General features: G+C 42.9%; 1 protein-coding gene across 1 annotated transcript in view; it reads left to right on the top strand.

Moving 5' to 3' along the window:
- The window catches only part of LOC124549101 (E3 ubiquitin-protein ligase RMND5A), an 84820-nt gene that overhangs the window by 28479 nt on the left and 33064 nt on the right, over nt 1–23277 (top strand). The window contains exons 3-5 of the mRNA XM_047125218.1: nt 5195–5332; nt 7331–7468; nt 17530–17662. Of these exons, the coding sequence (XP_046981174.1) occupies nt 5195–5332; nt 7331–7468; nt 17530–17662 (409 nt within the window). The remainder of the gene's footprint in view (nt 1–5194; nt 5333–7330; nt 7469–17529; nt 17663–23277) is intronic.

Genomic DNA, 23277 nt, shown 5'->3' on the forward strand with positions numbered 1-23277 from the left:
GTTTCACCACTTGTGAGTCAGAATCTTACAACGAACCTTTCACTGAATGGGAATTTCTTTCTGCTCTATCTTCTTCTCATGATACGGCCCCTGGCCCAGATTCCATTCATAACCAGCTGCTTCAACATCTCAGTGCTCCACAATGGCACCATCTTCTTCGGGTGTTTAACCGTATCTGGCTCCAGGGTGACTTCCCTTCTCAGTGGAGGGATAGCATTGTGGTTCCTGTCCTTAAGCCTGGTCAGAACCCCCTATCTGTTGACAGCTATCGGCCAATTAGTTTGACCAATGTTGGTTGTAAGTTACTTGAACGGCTGGTAGCCCGTCGGCTCACTTGGGTCCTCGAATCTCGGGATCTATTGTCCCCTTACCAGTGTGGCTTTCGAGAGGGACGATCTCCAATCGATCATTTGCTTCGCTTGGAATCCGCAGTTCGGCAGGCTTTTTCCCAGCGCCGCCATTTGGTCGCAGTGTTTTTTGACCTTCGCAAGGCCTATGACACGGCCTGGCGCCATCACATCTTACTAACCCTTCATCAGTGGGGTCTTCGGGGCCCACTCCCGATTTTTATCCGCCAGTTCCTGATCCATCGGTCATTCAGAGTTCGAGTTGGTACTGCTTTTAGTTCTCCACGGACCCAGGAGACGGGCATCCCACAGGGTTCTGTCTTGAGTGTCCTTCTTTTCCTCATTGCTGTCGATGGACTTGTGGCCTCTGTCGGTCCCTTGGTCGCCCCTGCCCTGTATGTGGATGATTTCTGCATTTGGGTTAGTTCCTCCTCGATGCCATCTGCAGAACGGCAGCTCCAGGTGGCTATACGGCGTGCCTCTGCATGGACCCTCTCACACGGGTTTCAATTCTCTCCTTTAAAATCGCGGGTGGTCCACTTCTGTCGCCGTACTACGGTCCACCCTGATCCAGAGCTCTATCTTGCTGCACAAAGATTGCCTGTGGTTCCACAGTTTCGTTTCCTAGGTCTTCTTTTCGACAACAAGCTCACTTGGCTGCCCCATATCAGACTCCTGAAGGTAGGATGTTTCCGTAAACTCAATGTCCTTCGCTTCCTTGCCCACTCCTCTTGGGGTGCGGACCGTTCCCTCCTCCTCCGTCTTTATCGTGCTCTAGTTCTGTCACGTTTGGACTATGGTTGTCAAGTTTATGGTTCAGCTGCTCCTTCCACGCTGCACGTGCTGGATCCAGTCCACCATCGTGGTATCCGTTTGGCCACCGGTGCATTCCCTACTAGCCCTGTTGATAGTCTCCTGGTTGAAGCTGGGATCCCCCCCCTTTCTGTTCGGCGGTCCCAGCTTCTGGTGTCTTATGCCCTTACTATCCGTTCTTCTCTCGCTCATCCTTCCTATTCTATCCTATTCCCAGACCATGGACGTCGCCCACCTGACTCCCGCCCTCGGGCGGGTTTACCAGTTGGGCTGCGCCTTGCGTCTCTTAACCGTGATTTTCGGCTTCCTTCTTTGTCCTGTCTTCCTCGCTCCCTCCCCTCCACCCCTCCTTGGTTAGTTCCTCGGCCTCGAATTCGGATGGATCTCCGCCGCGGTCCGAAAGATTCCATCCCCCCGGTGGTGTTCCGTTCCTTTTTCCGCCAAATTTTATGGGAGTTTCGGGATGCTGTTGTTTTTTACACTGATGGCTCTAAATCTGCTGATCATGTTGGGTATGCCTTCACGTCCTTTGTTGGAACGGAAAATCATCTACTGCCACCCTCATGTGGGGTGTTTACTGCGGAATTGATGGCAATTTCCCGGGCCCTTACCTTTATTAAACAATCCCAACACAACCGCGTTTTGTTATGTACGGACTCGTTGAGTGGCCTTCTTGCTATTGACCGGTGTTTTTCGCGCCATCCCTTGGTCTCTGCCATCCATGACCATCTCGCTGATCTTCACCGTGCTGCTTGTTCCATTGACTTCCTATGGGTCCCGGGCCATGTGGGTATCCCGGGTAATGAGCTCGCTGATCGTTTGGCTGGGGGAGCAGTTACTTACCCCCCGTTTTCTGTAACCCCTCCTGCAGCGGATTTACGGCTTCACATCAAATCCCACTTTGCGCAGTCATGGGCCAATTCTTGGGAGGCTACTCCACTGTCTAATAAACTTCGTGCCATTAAGGTGAATCCAGGCCCATGGCGTTCTTCCTTTAGCCTCTCCCGCAAGGACTCGACCACACTGTGTCGTCTCCGCATTGGCCATACCAGGCTGACCCATGGTTTCCTTTTGCGTGATGAGCCACCCCCGCTATGTGGTTGTGGAGCCTTCCAGTCAGTGGCCCACATTTTGGTTGAATGCCCCCTTCTTTTGGCTCTGCGTGCTAAGTACAGACTCCCCCACACTTTACCTTTGATGTTGGCTGACGATTCCCGGATGGTCTCTCTGGTTCTAGGTTTCCTCTGGGAGAGTGGTTTTTATTCTCAGTTTTAAAGTTTTTAATCTCCCTCTGGTGTTGGGGCAGGGCGGTGAGTGTTTGGGTGTCTCCCACTGTAGGCAGTGTTCAGAGATTCCCGATTCACCTCCCTGACCAGAATCCTCTTTTCTTTCCCTTTTACTCTGTTTTTACCCCTTCTTTTTAAGGCTTGGTTAGTTTTTCTATTCCCATACGTACTTTCTGCATTATAGCAGTTGTACCTTTTAAGTCACAGGTGGTCTTGCCTATGCTGCTTCAGCATAGTGTTGGGTTCGTTCTCTTGCCAACTTCCCTCATTTGTTTTTACTAATGACAACGTGACTGCCCTTTTACGTTTCCCCTTTTTCCGTTTTATTTTTCTGACTATACTGAGATGTCCCGTTAGCAGAATGGAGTCTATTTGAAACAAGGGACTGATGACCTTGCTGTTTGGTCCCTTTAACCTCAAACAACCAACCAACCAACCAAGCTACGAGCACAGATTAGTCTAAAAAAAAGCAGCATAGTCTGTCTTATGAAAGGCAGTGTACCATTTCAGGGCACAAGAGCTATGTGCTGCCTAACTCGCAGCCTAGCCTTTTTCTCAGAACCTAAAATGCTCCATTTGATTGAGTGGACATCTTCACTGTTTAGTTCTCTAGAGAAATGGGTGTCTGATACTCAGTCAGTGCAAAACCATTAAACAAACTGGAAATGTGACAGCAAACTGTGGTATCCCTTGTCAGCATTAAAGTGAGCAATGTTAGTGTACAAGTGAGTTTGAATTGGGCAGAATGATTGATCTCTGGGAAACAAGCTAGTTGTAGCATGACATTGCAACTTGAACAGGACTTGCTGCTATGACTGTGAGGCATGTGTGGAACTACTGGATAGAAAATGGTCATACACAGCAGTGAGCAGGTACTGGACCTTGTAATGTGACGACAGTGTGAGATGACCGCCAGCTTGTCCATTTGGCCTTAACTGACAGAACAACTTCATCTACATTGTTGGTGTGGTGTTAGAGCACTGCAATAGGCATATACATATCTGCCTTGTTGGTTTGATTATGTGTACTGAAGGCTGGACTGTGGTACATGTGCCATTGCATCGTCTTTCAGTGACGAGGAACCACCAATATCTCGGACTACAACAGGCATGTGAATGCCTTCACTGGTGTGCTGAATAGCGAAATGCTGTGTTTTTGGACAAGTCCAAACTTGTCCTGCAGTGATGGCTATGTGCATGTTAGATTCTATCATGGTGGATGCAATCGCACTGCATTGTTGAACAGCACAGAGGGGACAAATGCTGCGTGTGATGGTTTGTAGTGCTGTTGGCTATAACATGTGATCTTGCTTTCTATGTATTGAAGGCAATCTGAATAGCAACCACTACATCTGAGATATTTTATAATTGAGGCACTGTCCCTCCTGCGGGCTGTTCCATATGTCATATTTCACTAGCACAATGCACGGCAACATGTAGCAAGGACTTTGCAAGCCTTCTTCTAAGAATGATGGGTACCACTGCATCCCTGGCCTGCACATTTGCTGGACACGTCGTGCTTTGAACATACCTGGGATATGGTCAGTCAGCAACTAGTTCCTCCTAGTCTTCCTGTAACTATTGTTGATGCTTTGTGGGCGTGCCTACAAACCTCGTGACTGTGTGTTCTCCACAGCGAATCCAGCATCTCTTCAGTTCCACACTGTGATGTCCAGAGGCACTGATTGCAGCACATGGCGACTGCACAGCTTGCTGTATTCTCGTGGTCAAATTTCATGTACAGTTCTGTAATTCTATTAATGTGTGTATTTTTGTCTCCATAACCTAGGGAATAAAATTCATGAGTAATAAATCACAAGTGTCCTTCTGGTTATTGGAATTTTCACAAACTGGATTGTAGGGAGGAAGAACTCAGAACAAGGTGTCGTCTTCCCACATTTAAAAGTTCAAGAATGTGTAACTACACACCTAAAATTAGTTAGAGAACTTCAAAATAAGGTGTTATTTATTGAAATGGCAACTGCTAAGCAAGTAGACTGGCTTCTTAAATGACAAAAGTTAACTTCAGCCAAAGTTCAATTCCCTGACCCTCAGGAAAGGTTTGGTCTATTGCCATCCTATTATTAGTATTGATGTGAAGGGGTTGCAGATGGAATGATGTGATGAAACAGTGATAGATGTCAGAAGGATTGTAAAGTGAGTCATGGTGAGCTTGAAAATACTGCAATCTTTATTGTAACATGTTAAGACCCTTGTTTACTGTTGTCCTCCATACATGTTGGTCCTTAGGTGCTTCTCATCTTAGGGCCTGGGTAACTCCTCCCTCTCTCCCTTTGTAAGCTTCTCCAAGCTATCCCTATATCCTCTCCCAGGAAGGAACTGTTAATTCCAAAAGCTAGAAAGGTGTGTAACTTTTACTTTTATGCATGTCTATCGGTAGTCCTACATGTGTCCCTCCTGAAGGTAAGTGTTGCCCAGTAATTCTGTTTCATAATTTATTGCTAGGAGGCTGTCCAGCAATGCTCCTGATTCCATCATGTGTTCCATGTAAAGGACTATGAGAATAAGTTAAAACATGATAAAGGCTGTATCAGATCATACATATTATCATTTTTCTCTCATTCCATGTGTTGTATGGATATTTGTAAAGCATATATGTAGATGTACATCTACATCCTGAACCTCCAAAGTAATACGGTCATGCTGGTGTGTTATTGCACTGAATGATTGTAAGATTTTAGTCAGTAGGCTATTGAGTGTCACCTAATAAGTTTTCTTTTTGTTTCAGAACTTTGTTTCTGATTTTGCTTCAACAAGCAGAGATGATGTGTTTAGCGGATCGGATAAAGTGCAGTTATTAAATCAAGTAATTTGTCAGCATTTCTATCGACAAGGAATGCTAGACATTGCTGAAGAGCTGGCTAAGGTCAGTATGCAGTGAGTAATAATTAAACTTCTTGTGATGCATGTTTAAGGTATTAACTAATTTTATAGGACAAGAATAGCAGTAGTTTTGAATGTTACTTGTGCAGGATTTTGGTAATAACTGCATAACTATGGTAGCCTAAATCTGATTGACAGTGTCTTTGTAAGTGTGTTCTCTGGTAGACGTGACTAATGTCACAATCTCTGATGTGATATTTTGAGTATGTTGTGAGAATGGTGTTCATGTGTGTATGAACTTATAAATACCTCAAAAATTCTGAAATAATGAGTATCATACATTTGGAATGTCAGTTCAGCCATTAGAGAGAGAGATTCAAAACATTTGATACAACGAGCAGTCTAGAAAGAGAAATGATCAGAATTTTGTTACATTGAGTGATTGTGGGATGGCAATTCGTTATAGTGTTGTCATTCCAGAAAAATAGAGGAGGAAGGTTAGATTAGATACATGCTTCTTTTTTTCAGAAGAAATGGTATGTTAAAGTTCTTCCAACAGATCATAAGGGGGATTGTTCTCAAGGCTGTGAAAAAATATAAAAAATAAATATTTTGTCTTTTTACCCACTGATGAAAAATGTTACTACAAGCAGTTAAATGTATACATGCTGAATTAAAATTTATTAAATATTCCTAGGCTGTTTTAACAAAGCTTAATCAAAATAAGAACAGTTTATCTTGGTTACATACACAGATTTCAGTACTGCTCTGAAGCTGTGCCAGTGTCTGGTATTGTATAGCATTCATGGTATGTGCTATAGCTATACTTGAGTCAGAACGGCACTGTCAGTCAGAATAGTAAAGTGATTGACAAGTGAGCATGGAAAGAATGGATGTTGACAGTTTGCTAAAGCGCAATATGACTCCGATGGCAGCAGCTGTGCAGTTCTGTACTGCGTACATTTATACTTTCCCAGTTAACATGTGGTATTTAGTTTGTTTGCAGGATGTTAATAGTCTTATCACTTTCTGTAGCTATTTCACAGATAGCTTCACAATTCTGTAAAAGAAACATACTGCAAACAGAAACAAAATGTATAAGAGCAAATCAGCAATAATGTTACAGATACACAATTGTTCTCAGCAGCTGATTGGTTTTTGGTAACCCACACTGAGGTAGAAGAGTGATAGAACAACTGTTTATGGCACAGGTTGTGTGATGAAACTCGTGCTCTGATTGGTTGTTGTTACAGTAGTTGCCCTCTAAACAAGTGACTGTCCGTCGCTCTGTTATTCTAATCCAGATGTAACAATATATTCATTCAAAAATTCTGTGGACTTCGCTGTTGGTTTGAAAGAGGGTAACACATTTAATTGGGGAATGAACACAGTGATAAACAGTTATTTGAACAGTTGCGCACAAGGAATTATTGAATTTCATCCACAGATACTTTATATGAGAGACTGTAGTGCTCTCCCAGTGTTGTCCAGTCTTCAAAGTTGTGCCTGCAGACCATGAGAACTGTATGTACTCCTTCAGATGGTTGCATTGACAAAAGCATAAGCAATGGCTTTTTTTACTGAGCAAAATATTCATGCTTGTTCAACAGATAATGTGACAAAACAACAGAATTTAAGTGTAAAATATCTTTCATCCTTAGCCATTATGATAGGAAAAGAGTGTACACAAAATATTTTTCACTTCTTTGTATGACTTTCGATAAGGATGTAGCATATTATGCTGGAAAGGGGGGGGGAGGGAGAGGGAGAGGAAGGGGGGGGGGGAGAGAGAGAGAGAGAGAGAGAGAGAGAGAGAGGGAGAGAGGGAGAGGGGGGGGGGGAGATTAGTTCATGATTCAGTAATAGTTTGATGGGGTAATGTGTAAAACATTTACATTGCAGTTAGGTATTTACTTTATTTCATGTATTCCAGTGCAGCCAAATGCTTTCTTAAACTATCAGTTATTTTTAAATATTTATTATTCACGAGCAAAAAGGCTAACATGACAGTATTTTTAACTTCTGTGTTTTCATTTTGTAGGAAGCTGGCTTAAAAGCTGAAGATGGAGGCAAAGAACCATTTTCAGAATTGAACAGAATATTAGATTCTTTAAAAGGTCAAGATCTTCAACCTGCTTTAGAATGGGCCCAAGCGCATAGAGAAAGTTTGGATGCACAGGTAATTTCTTAAAGCACAGCAAAAATGGAATATTGGAAGCAATTTTGAGCTTACCATATTTACCTGAGTACAAGGTGACCCTGAATATAGCACAACTCTCTTCCTTTTTCCCCGCCCCTAAGTGTCTCCTTCAGAAGATTTTGTTTTTAACATATTCTGACTAATCAAAATTACGAACTACATTGATATGATGTGTGTGTGTAAAAATGTAACATTATACCTCATCTAAAAGTAATGCTGTTTATAGATTGTCTACATTCCGATAATACAAAGAGAAATAACACACACAAAAAGAAACAGTTTACATTAATTTCTATCTTCACTGCTTTTTTGTTTACCTACTAGGCCAGTCATCTGTTGTATCATTATTTCTTGTTATCATCATCACTGGAATCATCATTTGGGATGATAGTTTCATCTAATTAACAAGAGGTGAGAAAAGAGGCAATGAAATTCTATATATAAGCAGCAATGAAATTTATAATCTTGGCTGTCACAAATATTTGGCTGTTTCTTCTGAATATGTTATGATTTCTGAGGTTGTGGTTACAGCGGAATCTGAGAATACAGCTGCTTTTTTGCAAATATGTAGTGGATTTTGCATTTATATTGACATGGAAATGTGACAGTATTCATTTATCGTTTGCTTCCAAACACATTGTCTGCCCATTCCTCTGTCAAGGGCTGCATAGAACCAGTAGCTGACATGGCCCCTTTAGTTTCCATGATGCCGCATTGTGAAAATTGACACCATCTTGCTATGAAATGCATACTATTCTTGAGTATGTGTCCTATTTTAAAGTCAGTTCAGTTCTGACTATAAATGGATACAGGAAAACTGCAATTTAAACATGGTAGATGGTCATAAAAAAACTTTGGTACACTGTATACATTCCCATGTTGCCAGCATGACAAAATTTGCCATCCTCTCACTATTCTCCTCCTCAGGTTCATTATAGTTACCAGCCAACTAGTATCACTGTTCCCCCATCCAACCCTTCCAAATTCTTCAAAATAAGTCTGCATGTGACCTCAGTTGTCAAAGCTTCAAATCTGTAAATGTAAGACAATGCCCATATTAATCTACAGGGATAAGCAAAATCATGTGAACAGTGTTAGTAATAGGATGGTTGTGTTTGACAGTCAACAACACAGGTAAGGAACGTGTCACGCTGGACTGTGCATGTTCAGTATGGACTAGGCATAAGTGCAGGTTGTTTGTGAGTAGTGCACACCTTGTATTTGCATTCAGAGGCTAAGGTCGATGTGCAATGAAAGACCCAACAGGGTTCCAGAGATTGTGGGAGCCTGACTAGCTGGAGCATCAGTAACCAAGAGAGCCAACTGATTGAATGTTTCAAGAGCAACTGTGTCAATAGTCATGACAGTATATAAAAACATGGAGAGACATCATTGTGTAAACATAATAGTCGGCACAAATCAAAACTAAATGACAGAGATTGTAGTACACTAACTTAAATTGTTTAAAAACAACACAAAACTACGGCAGCTAAAGTGATTGCAGAGCTCAGTAGCCATCTTCGAGACCCTGTATCTATTGACACTGTCTGCTGAGAACTCCATAAAGCGAATATTCGTGGATGAGCTGCTATATTGAAACCATTAGTCATGACAACCAATGCAAAGAAGTGTAAAACGTGATGTCAGGAGCATAAATCCTGGATGGCTGTTCAGAGGAAACATGTCACAAGGTCTGACGAGTCACCATTTTCGTTATTTCCAACGTCGGGCCAGGTTTACACCTGGAGAACGCCAAAAGAAGCCTACAATCCTCATTGCTCGATTCCAACGGTTAAGCATGGCGGTGGAAGTATGATGGTGTGGGCAGCCATATCATGGTATTCTGCTGGTCCTATAATTACTGTGAAAGGCCATGTTACAGCCAACGATTATGTGAACATTTTAGGTGACCTAGGTGCACCCCATCCCAAATGTTGTTCCCCAACAATGATGCCCCATTTCAGGATGATAATGCACCTATTCATGCAGCCAGCACAGTACAATCATGGTATGAGGAACATGCAACTGAACTACAGCGTCTTCCCTGGCCCGCACAGTCCCCGGACTTGAACATTATCAAACCCTTGTGGGTGGTATTGGAGCACATATTCTGGAGCAGATTTCCGCCTCCCTCATCACTACAGGAGTTAGGAGAGGTTCTTATTGAAGAGTGGCATAACATTCCAGTGGAGACTATAGAATCATTATATGCCAGAATTCCACGGAGAATCACAGCTGTATTACAGGCAAATGGGGGTCTAACCCCTTATTAGTAAACCATTCCCATGTGAGTTCAGGTGTTCACATTATTTTGCCTATCCCCTGTGTTAAACAATGTAAAGATTTTGGTCACAACATCAATATTTTATATTATTCTTGGAGAATCAGGTTTGCAAAGATCGCTAGCATTTTTTTTTATTACTATGGCTGGTTTTGACACGTATATGGTGTGATCATCAGATCTTGTAACTCTGTTAATTGTACAAGCTTATTACAGTGATGAAAGTCACATAGTGATGTTGCGTCCAGTAAAATATGGTAGGGAACAGCATCATGTCACAAATAAAATAACATATGAGGGCAGTTCAATAAAGAATGATCATAATTCTTTTATGGTCTTAATTTCTCATGCTAAAATTTGATATGATATTCTGTTAGCTTAATGTGCAACAAACACGCTGTAGTAGTTTCATTGTTGGGACTCCTGGTTAACCCGCCTGTGAGCAGCAGGCAAGGTCAGACATGTTCAGTATCGCGTACCACTGCAATGGAGGTAACGTGCGAGGAACAATATGCGGCTTTGAAATTCTGCTTACATCTCAACAAAACTTCAGTTCAGGCCTATACAGTGTTACAGGAGGCCTATGGAGAGTCTGTTCTTCCCTACAGCCCAGCTTGAAGGTGGTTTAAAATATTTAAAGAGGGGAGGCAATCAATTTTAAAGGAAGGTGGACCTGGGGCTCCAGTTACTGCTCTTATAGAAGAAAACATCAACACTGCTGCTGCCATTGTGAGAGAGGATCAACAAATTACCTTAATATCACTTTCTGAAATACTGAACATTTCATTGGGTGCCAACCACACAGGTGACAGAAAAATTACACGACACTTGTTTGTGCACAATAGGTCCTAAGACTGTTGATTCCTGAACAAAAGGACATTCGCCTGCAGGTCTGCATGCAGTTCAAGTTGATGTTAGCGGAAGATTTGTAATTTCTTTCAAATGTAACCACTGCTGATGAAACTTGGCTACATCATTTTGACCCTGAGAGCAAACAGCAAAGCTCAGTGTGGAAATCTCCTTCAACCCCAGAAAAGCAATAGTGGTTGCTCTGCTGGGATAGTTATAGTCATCTCATTCTTTGATATTCTTGGAATGGTTTATCAGCATGCTGTACCTGCACACACATCAGTAACTGGATAATACTACAGGGATGTCCTGAAAACATTGCAAGTCCATATCAGGCGCAAAAGACCACATTTCTGTGAAGCAGGCTGGATGCTGCACCACAATATCGCGGCCATTATCAATCGTCAGAAGCAGTGGTGAAGGCTGCGGAGGTGACTTTGAAGGACCTCTAAAAAATTATTTCCAGCATGTATTTGAAGACTGGCAGAAACACTGGGACAAGTGCGTTGCATTCATGGGAGACTACTTTTTGAGAAGGACCATCAAAATTATGAGGATGAGTAAAGGTATGATGTCAAAAAAAAAAAAAAAAAAAAAATTATGATCATTCTTTATTGAACACCCCTCGTACACCATGTTGTGCTGATGTCCCAGCACATACTAATTGCTTGACACCTCAGTAGCGAATTAGCTAGTATAATATTATGCCAACGACCTAGTGGCCAGGGAGCACTGCCTTTCCAGTACCCTCCTTACCAAACCCACCACCTCTTTTCTAATCTTCCTAGCCAGCCACAACCTGACTCACAATTGCTGCACTTTCGAAGACTAAATCTACAAACAAATCCATGGTATTGCCATGGGTACTCACATGGCACAGTCCTATGCCCTTACTTATGGACCATCTGGAGGAATGCTTCCTACCCAGTTAACACCTAAAACTTCATCTTGTGCAAATTCATTGATGACATTTTCATGATCTGGACTGATAGGTCAACCTTTGCTCTTTCCTCCATAACCTCAATACCTATTCTTACACCTATTTCACCTGATTCTTCTGAACTCATCAAGGAATCTTCTTAGGAGTCGATCTCTGCCTCTTAAATGGCTCTATAAATATGTCTGTCCATATCAAGCCCACCAACCAGCAACAGTACCTCCAGTTTGACAGCTGTCACCCATTCCAAGTCAGAAAGTCTCTCCCTTACAGCCTCGCCAACTGTAGATGTCATCTCAAGTGGAAAATAGGAGTTGTCAAAGTATACCAATAACCTTACCCGAGTTGTTACCCTGTCCAGTTCAGACGAAAACAAGTCTCCTGTGTCAACTGCTCCTCTTACACCGATAAACCCGTTAACCATACACTGGCCAGCACTCCTCTGATCACTCGGTATCATTCTGGCATTGAAAAGCTCAACCACATCTTCCACCACGGCCCTGCCTACCTCTCATCTTTCCCCGAGATGAGGGATATTGTACCCAAAATCCTACCCACATCCCATAAAGTAGTGTCTCACTGCCCACTTAACCTACAGAATATCATTGTCCATCCCTATTCCAATCCTACTCCCAATCCTGCAGTCAGTGATCCATTTGTTAGTGGTCTGCCCAGAAGCAGAAACTGCCGCACACCCGCCCACTGTCTCTTACTGCAGTCCAATCACAAGCATTTCATACCCAATAAAAGGCAGGGTCATTTGTAAAGGCAGCCATGTTACTTATCAGCTTTGCTGCAGTTAGTATACAGCATTGTTTGTGGGCATGATAAGTTGACCAGTTGTCCAGTTGCATTAATGGCCACCACAAACCGTGAACTTGACTACCTAATTGTCAAACATGCTGCACACAATAGAATGACTTCAACAGCTGCTTCACTACATGAGTCATTTGGATACTTCCTTCTAGCACATGTTTCTCTGAACTACACAAATGGAAACCTCTCCAGCACATTCTGTGCTCTCGCAATCCCCCTGGTTCAAATTTCTGCTGATCTCTTCTCGCTGCCTCACCTTGTCTTTTCCCTATTCTCTTCTGCTGACACCACTCCTCCATCCAGATTGTGCACACTGCTTTCTCACACCACTCTTCCTTCCTTCTCCCCCCCCCCCTTCCAGGTATTCTGTCTGTTGTCTCTGTCTCCCCCTCAGTCCCTTTCCCTTCTCTCCTCCCTCCCCTTCTCTCTCTTAATCGTCCCCTCTTCTCCATTTCCCCAGTTCCACTTTTATCCCCCTCAGTTCACCCCCTCTTCCTCTTCTTATATCTCCTTTGGTTGTACCTTCTCTACTCTTTTTATTGTGGTGTGCAGCCGTGATGTCGTCTGTCCGAAGACCTGCCTTTTTCCACTTGCCCTTCTTGCACCCTTCCCTATCGCCTTCCCACATCCTTCAGTTCAAGCAACTGCTTTCAGTAATTGAGTATCAACACTTAGTTTTGCTGTGGCCACGGGAGTGTACAATTTGGTGTCTGTGTGTGTGAATTTGTGTATGTGTGTACTATTGGTAGAAAATGCTAATGCTAATGCTCGATAGAAAGTGTGAATGCTGTTTTCTATTACGTGTTTCTGTCCTCCATGCATTGATCTGCTATAGGTGACTGATTGCCTTTTTTGTATTCCATGTATAACTGTTGACTTTTAAACTATATTACTGTTGTAGCATGTAGGTCACCTAAAACTGCCAAATCCAACCTAACGGTTTTTGCAAAACATTATGTAATTTCTGAAATATTGACAAGTTCATATGCCAGTCTTTATAAGGCCAACTCCATCCAAAGTCTTCAGCCTGATGCAGGTGTCAGTGTTCATGACTTTCTTTAATCAAGATCCAGTTAATGAATATCCATCAACCATATATTGGTTGTCGTGAAGCTGCCTGCGTCCTCTATGTAATTTAACACCAACTTCATAATGTTCATCTGTCAGACTTAAAGCACAAACATGCATGCTATCTCTCACTGTCATACTGTTTTGCAGGTTTGTGAATGTGTCTACCTGTAAACAGTGTGATGAGAACTGGAACTGGTCACTGTACTGGCTATACACTGTGATGAAAAAAGTCATGGGATACCTCCTATTATAGTGTCAGACCTCCTTTTGCCCGGAGTATAGTGCAGCAACGCGATGTTGCATGGACTCAAAACATCATTGGATGTCCCTTGCAGCAAAATATTGAGCCATGCCTCCTCTATGGCCGTCTATAATTGCAAAAGTGTTGCTGGTGCATGATTTTGTGCACAAACTGACCTCTTGATTATGTCTCATAAATCTTCGATGGGATTCATATTGGGCAATCTGGGTAGCCAAATCATTCACTTGAATTGTTCGAGATGTTCTTCAAAACAGTTGCAAACAGTTGTGGCCTGGTGACAATTGCATTGTTGTTTGGGAACATGAAGGCCATGAATGGCTGCAAATAGTCTCCAAGTAGCTGCACATAACTATTTCCAGCCAGTGATCAATTCAGTTGGACCAGAGGACCAAGTCCATTCCATGTAAACGCAGGCCACACCAGTGTGGAGCCACCACCAGCTTGCACAGTGCCTTGTTCACAACTTGGGTCCATGGCTTTGTGGGGTCTGTGCCAAACTTGAATCCTGCCATTAGCTCGTATCAACTGAATTTGGGACTCCTCTGGTCCAGCCACAGTTTTCCAGTCATCTAGGGTCCGACCAATATGGTCAGGGGCCCGGGAGAGGCACTGCGGACAATGTCTTGCTCTTAGTGGAAAGGCATTCGCATTGGTCGTCTGCTGCCATAGTCCATTAATGCGAAATTTCACTGCACTGCCCTAACTGATGCATTTTTCGTACATCCTACATTGATTTGTGGGGTTATTTCACATAATGTTGCTTGTCTGTTAGCACTGATAACTCTTTGCAAATGCCGCTGCTGTCGGTCACTAAGTGATGGTCGTCGGCCACTGCATTGTCCGTGGCGAGAGGTAAAGCCTGAAATGTGGTAATCTAGGCACATTCTCTACACTTGTAGAACTTGTGATATTGAATTCCCTAACAATTTCCAAAATGGAATGATCGATGAGTCTAGCTCAAACTAACATTCCATATTCAAAGTCTTAATTCCTGTTGTGTAGCCATAATTACATTGGAAACTGTTTCACATGAATCACCTGAGTATAAATAATAGTTCCACCAGTGTGCTCCCTTTTATAACATGTGTACATGATATTGTTGCTATCACCCAAAATTTTGTCACCTCAGTGTAGTGATGATAAATATAGGAATAGTCACATTAATTAAAAAATTTATGGTGTACATAATTGGAATATTTCCTATATTATCAGATTTACAACACGTCAATGAATTTTCTTTAGTAATATACCTAGGATAGAATAAGGGTTTGCATGTAGGTCATCTCACAATGGAAACACATTAACCAGCTACATTGTGGCATCAATGGTGGTTAGATATGTAGATTTTAAGAATCACAAAGGTAGATGTACTGAAGAAGTGACAGATTTGCTGGAGATGTTGTGGGATAGATATTCCTAATACTCCAGCCACACTCACTAACTAGCTGTTAAGAAACGTCCCCTTACTACCCAGTACTGACATAGTCTGAATCAGCTTGACCACATCTTCTGCCATGTCTTCCTGAACTTTTAAACGTATTCTGAAATATTGAGCATTCGTCCCACCTCTTCCAAAGCTAAATACAGCTGCCTACCCAATCCACAAAATATTATGCTTCATCTTTATGCTGTGCGTAATTCCAACCTGTTGCCGTATGGATATTTTCAGGATGTGAAAAATGCAGGTGAAATACTATCACAGAGACAAACAATGTATATGACACTGTTGGCTATTAAAAGCTGCAAACTGTGAAGACACCATGCAACAAAAGTAAATTGCCCTGAATTGTACTACATACTTGGTCACACAAATGATTCGCATCTCAGCACAGAAGAGGTATAGGGGTAACAACATTTTGTATATGAAGAGAGCTTATGCATAAGGTTTCTAATTCAAAGATTGCATTTGAGTATTATTTATGAGAAGGTCACTTTTCTGGTATTCCAGTGCGATGAATTTGAATGCACACTGGTAAATAGATGTGGAGGAAAGATACATGGTGACTACCTGTGAGACACTGCAGTCACCAAGATAGTGCCATCCATTAATGCCACGTGCATACTCCAGCGAATAACTCTTGTCATGGCCAGTATAAATATGGCCCCATGATCAGTGACGACATATTGTATTCGCATCTGTTGTGTATAGTCACCATCATGCCTAACTATGAATTGTCTTTACTATGTTATTGCAGCATCTTGGTTTTTCACTTGGTCACTTTTTAGGATTTGTTTGCTTGTTGTTCACATGTCCACTTCATGTTGCCATTGTGAACATCTCGCCAAGGACACTTGTTGTTTGTCTTTCGTCAACCTCTGCGCCTGCTCAACTTCTCCCCAACTTTTGTCTCAAGATGGTTCTTTCCATTCTTCCTCAGAAACTGCCAAATTGGGTTACAACTTTGTTATGTCTCATGTAATACGGAGAAACACCTAGCAACACTTGTTGAATTACTAGAACATGATTGTGGACTATCAATACCCAGATTTATCTTTCTCTGATATTTCTGTTTGTATTGGTTTGGACCTCATAACTATCATACAGAGTGAAATCTGTGCGTTCGGGAGGGTCATACTCAATTCCTTGCAGTGTCTCTCTGGTCCCGTGTGATGAGTGACTGAGAAGGCAAATAGATCATTTGCTCAGCTTTGATGGATTCTATCTTGAATCAGGAAATGGGCCTTTATGCAGTAAGAGAAGAATCCCCTTGGATAATGTGATGGTATCTAGAGCACCACAGACTGTCAGCTTGGTTACCAGTGTTGTGGCTTCCCTTGATATGGCAACAAGGGAGGCACGCTGACAGTGACACAGCCGATGACAAACACTGGACACAGAAGTGGCATCACACTGTCTTTTCAGATGAATCTCAGTTCTGTGTACATTATCACAAGGGTTTTACCATGTCCTATATGAATGAATGTTGCCAGATTGTATTTCTCATCGTCATATGGGCCTAGCACCTTGCATGATGGTATGGCGTGCCATTGGATACACAACACAATCACCTCTGGTTCACATTCTCCAGATATCTCAACTATTGAATTCGTCTTGTCATAGGTTGCCGAAAGAACGGCATGTCACCACTCGCCAGCCAGTATGGTTGATGAACTGTGGCATAAAGTTAAAGCAGTGTGGAATGATGTACCTGTATCTGTCATCCAAGCTCACTTTGATTCAGTGCTCAGTCAAATTAGAACCATTATTGCTACACAGGTAGGCGCAAAATTTTGCACCCTGTATTTCCCAAAATTGCCTACATACTAATCATGTTATGGTATTTACGCAAATAAATAAAATTTCATTATTTGTTATCCTTCCTGGTGTTGAGGTTTTAATGGCCAGCATTCTATTTCTGTCCCATAACAAGTATACCCCATACCTTAGAAACTAGCTGTGTCATGTATCAAATTATCTGCATCATCTGCAGCCTTTCACATGCTACCTGTCCACCCAAATGAGTAGCCTCTGCTGAAGTATGACCAACGTTATGACCCAGTAGTAGAGCACACCACTGAGTGCAACATGCCAAGTTTCTTGCACTGGCTTCACAATCCATGCCATTTGGATTTTACCATTACCAATACAACCTTCTCTGAATTGCATACATCGGAATTGTCCTTACTTATCCCTCATCCACATCAGCCTCAAACTCCGTTAGGTCCTACCTCGCACGCACCAGAGCACCTATTTGTGTGTATTTTAGATTTGTGCCGCCCCCCCCCCCCCCCCCCCACGTCCCTCAGCTCAACATATTCCACACATAACTTTTTGTGTATTTTACATAAATCAAACTCTATTTCACATTTTCTTCTGATTTCAGAATTCATCATTGGAATTCAAGTTACATCGCCTCCGGTTTATTGATTTAATCCAGAGGGGTCCAGGTGGACAGAAAGATGCTATACGATATGCAAGAACTCATTTCCAACAATTTGTAAATCGACATGAAAAAGGTATGCAGTTTAAGTTCATATACCTTCTGTATTCTTACAACCTTGTTTATATGCCATAATCCTACTTTCACAAAAAAGTTTATATCATTGATAATTTTGTACCATTGTTGATATGAAACATGGCCAAAGTTTATGCTTGTAGCCCTGTGTTATATCAATATTAAATACATAATTTTATTTAAAGTTTTTCATGTTTTCATTTTATTATCTATTTCAGGGCAAATATGAAATTCACGTTTCCTTGCATTATGAGTTTAATGCCATGTCCTCACACTTGATCAACTGTGTTTTACAGTACTAGATTGAAGTGTGTCCTCAAAAAGGCAAATGTAATGATCCGTGTAGATACTTTAGAATTAAAGGAGACCATTCACCGAAAAGCAGAAGTGTTGAGTTGTTGATAGGCACACACAAAAGAAAAATGAATTGCTAGTGTTCAGAGTTATCCTTTGATGAGCTAGGGTAAATTATACACACAGTGATGGTGGCAAAGCTATTTTTCATCTGGTGGACCGTTATGATGTGGATAATGTCAGGTGCAGTGGTTAGAGGGAGAGAGATGTGGGGAGAGGGTTTGGAGGGGGGGAGGGGGTGGATGGCTGGATGGCTGGTGGCTCAGAGGGAGGCAGCTCGTTTGTTGGCCAGGAATGCAGGAGGGAGAGGTTGCAGGTATAAGGGGTGGCACAGTTGTAGCAGATGCTGGGAAGTGACACATGTGGGGACATGAATTAGGAGGGAGTGACAGGACAGAGGAAGGAGAAATTGTTGGGTGGAGGTGCGGGGACAATGGGTCACCTGAATTGAGAACAGGACGATTATGGGAATGGAAGAGGTGTTGTAAGGGTAACTCCTATGCGTGAAGTTCAAAGAAGTTGGTGGAGGGAAGGATCCAGATGTCTCAGGTCATGAAGGATCCATTGAAATTGAGCATATTGTGCCCATCTGTTTGTTTTGCCACCGGATGGTGAACTTTGTTCTTGACAGCAGTTTGGAGGTGGCCATTCATCCTGGTGGACAGCTGGTTGCTAGTCATACCAGTATAAAACACTGTGCAGTGTTTGCAGCAGAGTTTGTACATGACATGGCTGCTTTCACAGGTGGCCTGGCCTCTGATTGGGTAGGATAAGCCTATGACAGGACTGGAATACAGGAGTTGCTGGGTGGGTGGGTTGGGCAGATCTTGCACCTTGGTCTGCCACAGGGATATGATCCCTGTGGCATGGGGTTAGAGGTGGGAGCAGCATAGGGATGGACTGTGATGATGTGTAGGTTTGATGGACAATGGAACACCACTTTACACAATCCATCCACCCAACACCACCTACTCCAATCCCCTCACAGGCTTATCCTACTCCATCACCGGCCTTCTCTCCACCATCAGCACCTCTAAACTATGCAGATGGGAGTTATCCTTACAACAACACCTCCACTTTCTTAATAATTTTGGCCTAGTCTACATGTACATGATTACTCTGAAGTTCACAATTAAGTGTCTGGTAGAGGGTTCATCAAACCACCTTTAAGCTATTTCTCTACTATTCCACTTCAGTGTGCAGGAAAAATGAACACATTAATATTTCTGTGCAAGCTCTGATTTGTCCTATTTTATTATGATGATAATTTCTCACTATGTAGGTGGGTGCCAACAGAATATTTTCGTGCTTTAAATGATTGATTGCTCTAAGTTATTGATTAAAATTTCATGAGCAGGCCCTGCTGCAGTGAAAAATGCCTTTGTTTTAATGACTGCCATCCCAGTTCGTGTATCATACCTGTAGTACTCTCTCCCTTATTTCATGTTAAGCTGTCAATCTTTGAACTTTTCTGCTGTCCTCTATCAATTTATCTGATGCGGATCCCACACCGCACTGCAGTACTCCAGAAGAGGGCAGACAAGAGAGTAAGCAGTCTCTGGTAAAGCACTGTGCCAACATCCGCCACCCAACAGTTTCCCCTTCCTTCGTCTTGTCAGACCCTCCCAATTTACGTCCCCAAGTCCCATTTGCTGCTACCCACTGTCCCCTACAGTCGTGCCAGGCCTTATACCTGCCACCCCTCCCTCCCCACATCCCAGGCCTACAATCCAGCTTCCTCCCTCCTGCATTCCAGTCCTACAAACAGGCTTCCTCCCTCTCGCATTCCAGGCCTACAAACTAGCTTCCTCCCTTCCACATTCCAGGTCTACTGACCAGCTCCCTCTCTCCGAGCAGCTAGGCAGACCCCACCCCCTGTCACCCTCTCTCTCTCGCTCCCCCTCTCTCTCGCTCCCCCTGCCCCCCCCCCCCCTCTCTCTCTCTCTCTCTCTATCTCTCGCTCCCCCTGTCTCCCTCTCTCTCTTGCTCCCCCTGTCTCTCTCTCTCTCTCTCTCTCTCTCTCTCTCTCTCTCTCTCTCTCTCTCTCCTCCTGTCTCTCTCTCGCTCCTCCTGTCTCTCTCTCTCTCTCTCTCTCTCTCTCTCTCGCTCCTCCTGTCTCTCTCTCTCTCTCTCTCTCTGCCTGTCTCCCTCTCCCTCCCCCCTCTCTCTGCCTGTCTCCCTCTCCCTCCCCCCTCTCCCCCCTACCCCTCCCCCTCTCTCCCTACCCCTCCCCCCTCCCTCTCCCCCTCCCTCCCTCCCTCCCCCTCCCCCCTCTCTCCCTCTCTCCCTGCCTCTCTCTCCCTGCCTCTCTCCCCCTGCCTCTCTCTCCCTCTCCCCCTCTCCCCCTGCCTCTCTCTCCCTCTCCCCCTGCCTCTCTCTCCCTCTCCCCCTGCCTCTCTCTCCCTCTCCCCCTGCCTCTCTCTCCCTCTCCCCCTGCCTCTCTCTCCCTCTCTCCCTGCCTCCCTCTCTCCCTGCCTCCCTCTCTCCCTGCCTCCCTCTCTCCCTCCCTCTCTCCCTGCCTCCCTCTCTCCCTCCCTCTCTCTCTGCCTCCCTCTCTCTCTGCCTCCCTCTCTCTCTGCCTCCCTCTCTCTCTGCCTCCCTCTCTCTCTGCCTCCCTCTCTCTCTGCCTCCCTCTCTCTGCCTCCCTCTCTCTCTGCCTCCCTCTCTCTCTGCCTCCCTCTCTCTCTGCCTCCCTCTCTCTCTGCCTCCCTCTCTCTCTGCCTCCCTCTCTCTCTGCCTCCCTCTCTCTCTGCCTCCCTCCCTCCCTGCCTCCCTCCCTCCCTGCCTCCCTCTCCCTGCCTCTCTCTCCCCACTCTGGCTGACACTACCCCCACCACAACGAGTCCCCTTGCCCAAAAATTGCATTGGCACAGTCAATCTAGCTAGCAGCAGTAGGGGCATAGGTAGGTGTGTGTGTGTGTGTGTGTGTGTGTGTGTGTGTGTGTGTGGTGTGTGTGTGTTTATCCACACCATGTCCCCTGCATTACAAACTTTAGATTGCACCATTCTGTTGTATGATGCCTAGCATAACTAAGCTCTTTGTGCTAAGTTGGATTGTCTTTATTGGGTCACCACTTCCCAGGTTGTCACATGCTGGCAAGAAGGTGCTGTTGGGTACTATATTGAAGCATATTACCGCAAGTGCACATTTTGTGTTATTTAAGCTACAGCATGATATTAACACTTTGTAGGTATAATGCGCTCATTCCTGTGTATATTTGATTTGATGTTTCAAGGGAAATGTCCCCACATAAAAAATATTTTACCATTGTTGTGATACAGTCTATTACAGTCTGTTAATCACCATCATGGAGCATTCTGTGGGATAAGAATTAGGTCATTGTAATGAGATTAATAGTAGCTATGTATCACTTCAGGTTAGAATTTCTATTCATGCATTGTTGGTAAATAGCCCATCATTCTTGATGAGAATTTTAGTTGGGATACTCTTTGTTTTGAAGTAATCCTTCTGCATTCTGTAGGGTGTAATCTTACCGTTTGCCTCTTGGAATGTGTAAATATTGAGACAAATTCCAGTGCGAGCAACACCAGCATAGCTCTTTTTTTTCCCTTGATACTGTTGCTAAAAAATCAACCACTACCATTTCCTTTGTTTCTTTGATAATACCTGATACATGAAATCATTATTTTACTTTGGCATCTTAGACATTTGATAGAACTGGCTTTCTTATTGTAAGCTCTCCTCACCTTATTTAAGTATTCTTTATCTCAAAATTTGGTTTGCTGTGGTAAAATACACCAAATTGGCTTTTGTGTGGATTGTTCTCGAATACGTAACTTCCATTCTGCTACTTGTATGTTAGTTCTTCTTTATAGAAATCTGTTGTACAAAAAATAATACTTCCTTAACCACTTTTCTGCAGCACACTCACACATTCAATTAACCAAATGTAGAAATTTATGACTCTTCTGATCTCCAAGTATTTCGTAGCATTTATTTTTAAATATTCTTTGTGTGCTGCTCCATCTATCACCTGTATGTTTAATTCTGTAACCTTGAGTTCCGTTGTACTTTAATCCCATGGGCTTCTGTAATAGGGCATTTACAGTGATACTCTGATTGCTGGTCATGTATTCCTCTTCAAAACCAAATTCTACTTCGTTAGCTTGCCATTGTGAAACTTGCTGCTCACTAATAAGAGTGAATGTGAGCTTGTCTCTGAGCAGTTGTGACTCGTAGGTATACATCCTGGGCATTCACAAATTTTTAAATTCAGATAAATATGAGAGTGCAAAATTAATAGCGTCTACTGTATAACAATTATGCGTAATAACATATTTATACAACTTCAGCTGTTGTCAACAGTAATAATGATAAATAATATGCATAATTTGTCTGAAAAAAAGGAGAAATTTTTTTGGCATTTCCTTGTTTTATTCATAATTAAGAACAGTTTACAGCAAGAACGATAATGTTTAAGCTTTTGCTGCTATACGTTCCACATTTTTGTGTAAGTGGGAATTTTTGTGCTGTTTTGTTTTTTTGGGCAAATGTACAAGATCCCTGATTGATGTGTTAGTTAATGAATTAACTTTTGGGCTGAAAACCAGGCATTCTTCTGTTGCATCCACATAACAGCTTACACTTATTATATGTGTCTTTGTTAAATTTTTGCTTGTAGTCACACTTATAGATTTGATCTGGGAGCCCCTACTTCCTTTGCAGCTAACTTTTCCTGGTAATTTTCATTCCCATTAGCGGTTAATACAAATTCAACAGAGTTCATGTTGACATTGCACAGGAAAGCTGATTCCTTCACAGGAGACAGCCAACTCCAAACACAAACTGCTGTTTGTGGAAATTATTAAATTCAGGTAGTACCATCTACCAACAAGGTCACTTGACTAGAATACAAATGAGGTGCTGAGAACGGTAAGGACCAAAAGCACATTGTCTTCGACCCCACATTTAAGTGAATATCAGGGAAACCAGTGAAACAGCTTTCCCTGAATGTTCATGTATACATACAATGTGAACATACAGTACAGATAAACATGACCCACTGTAAGATCAACAGATGTCAGAAGTTTGAATAATTGCTACAATCTCACAATTGGTGATGATATGCTTTATGGTTCTCGCAGCTCAAATGGATTAATGTATGATAATATCCAAAACTTAATGTACTACATCTCATTCAGAACCCCACAAAATAGGTTTTTCTATCAGTATAAGTATAATTTTAGTGTATAGTGAATTGCTTATCGGTGGAGTGTGCTACCGCCTAGTGGGATTTATGC

Source organism: Schistocerca americana, chromosome 1 (genome assembly GCF_021461395.2).
Source record: "Schistocerca americana isolate TAMUIC-IGC-003095 chromosome 1, iqSchAmer2.1, whole genome shotgun sequence".
In the NCBI taxonomy this organism is placed as follows: Eukaryota; Metazoa; Arthropoda; class Insecta; order Orthoptera; family Acrididae; genus Schistocerca; species Schistocerca americana.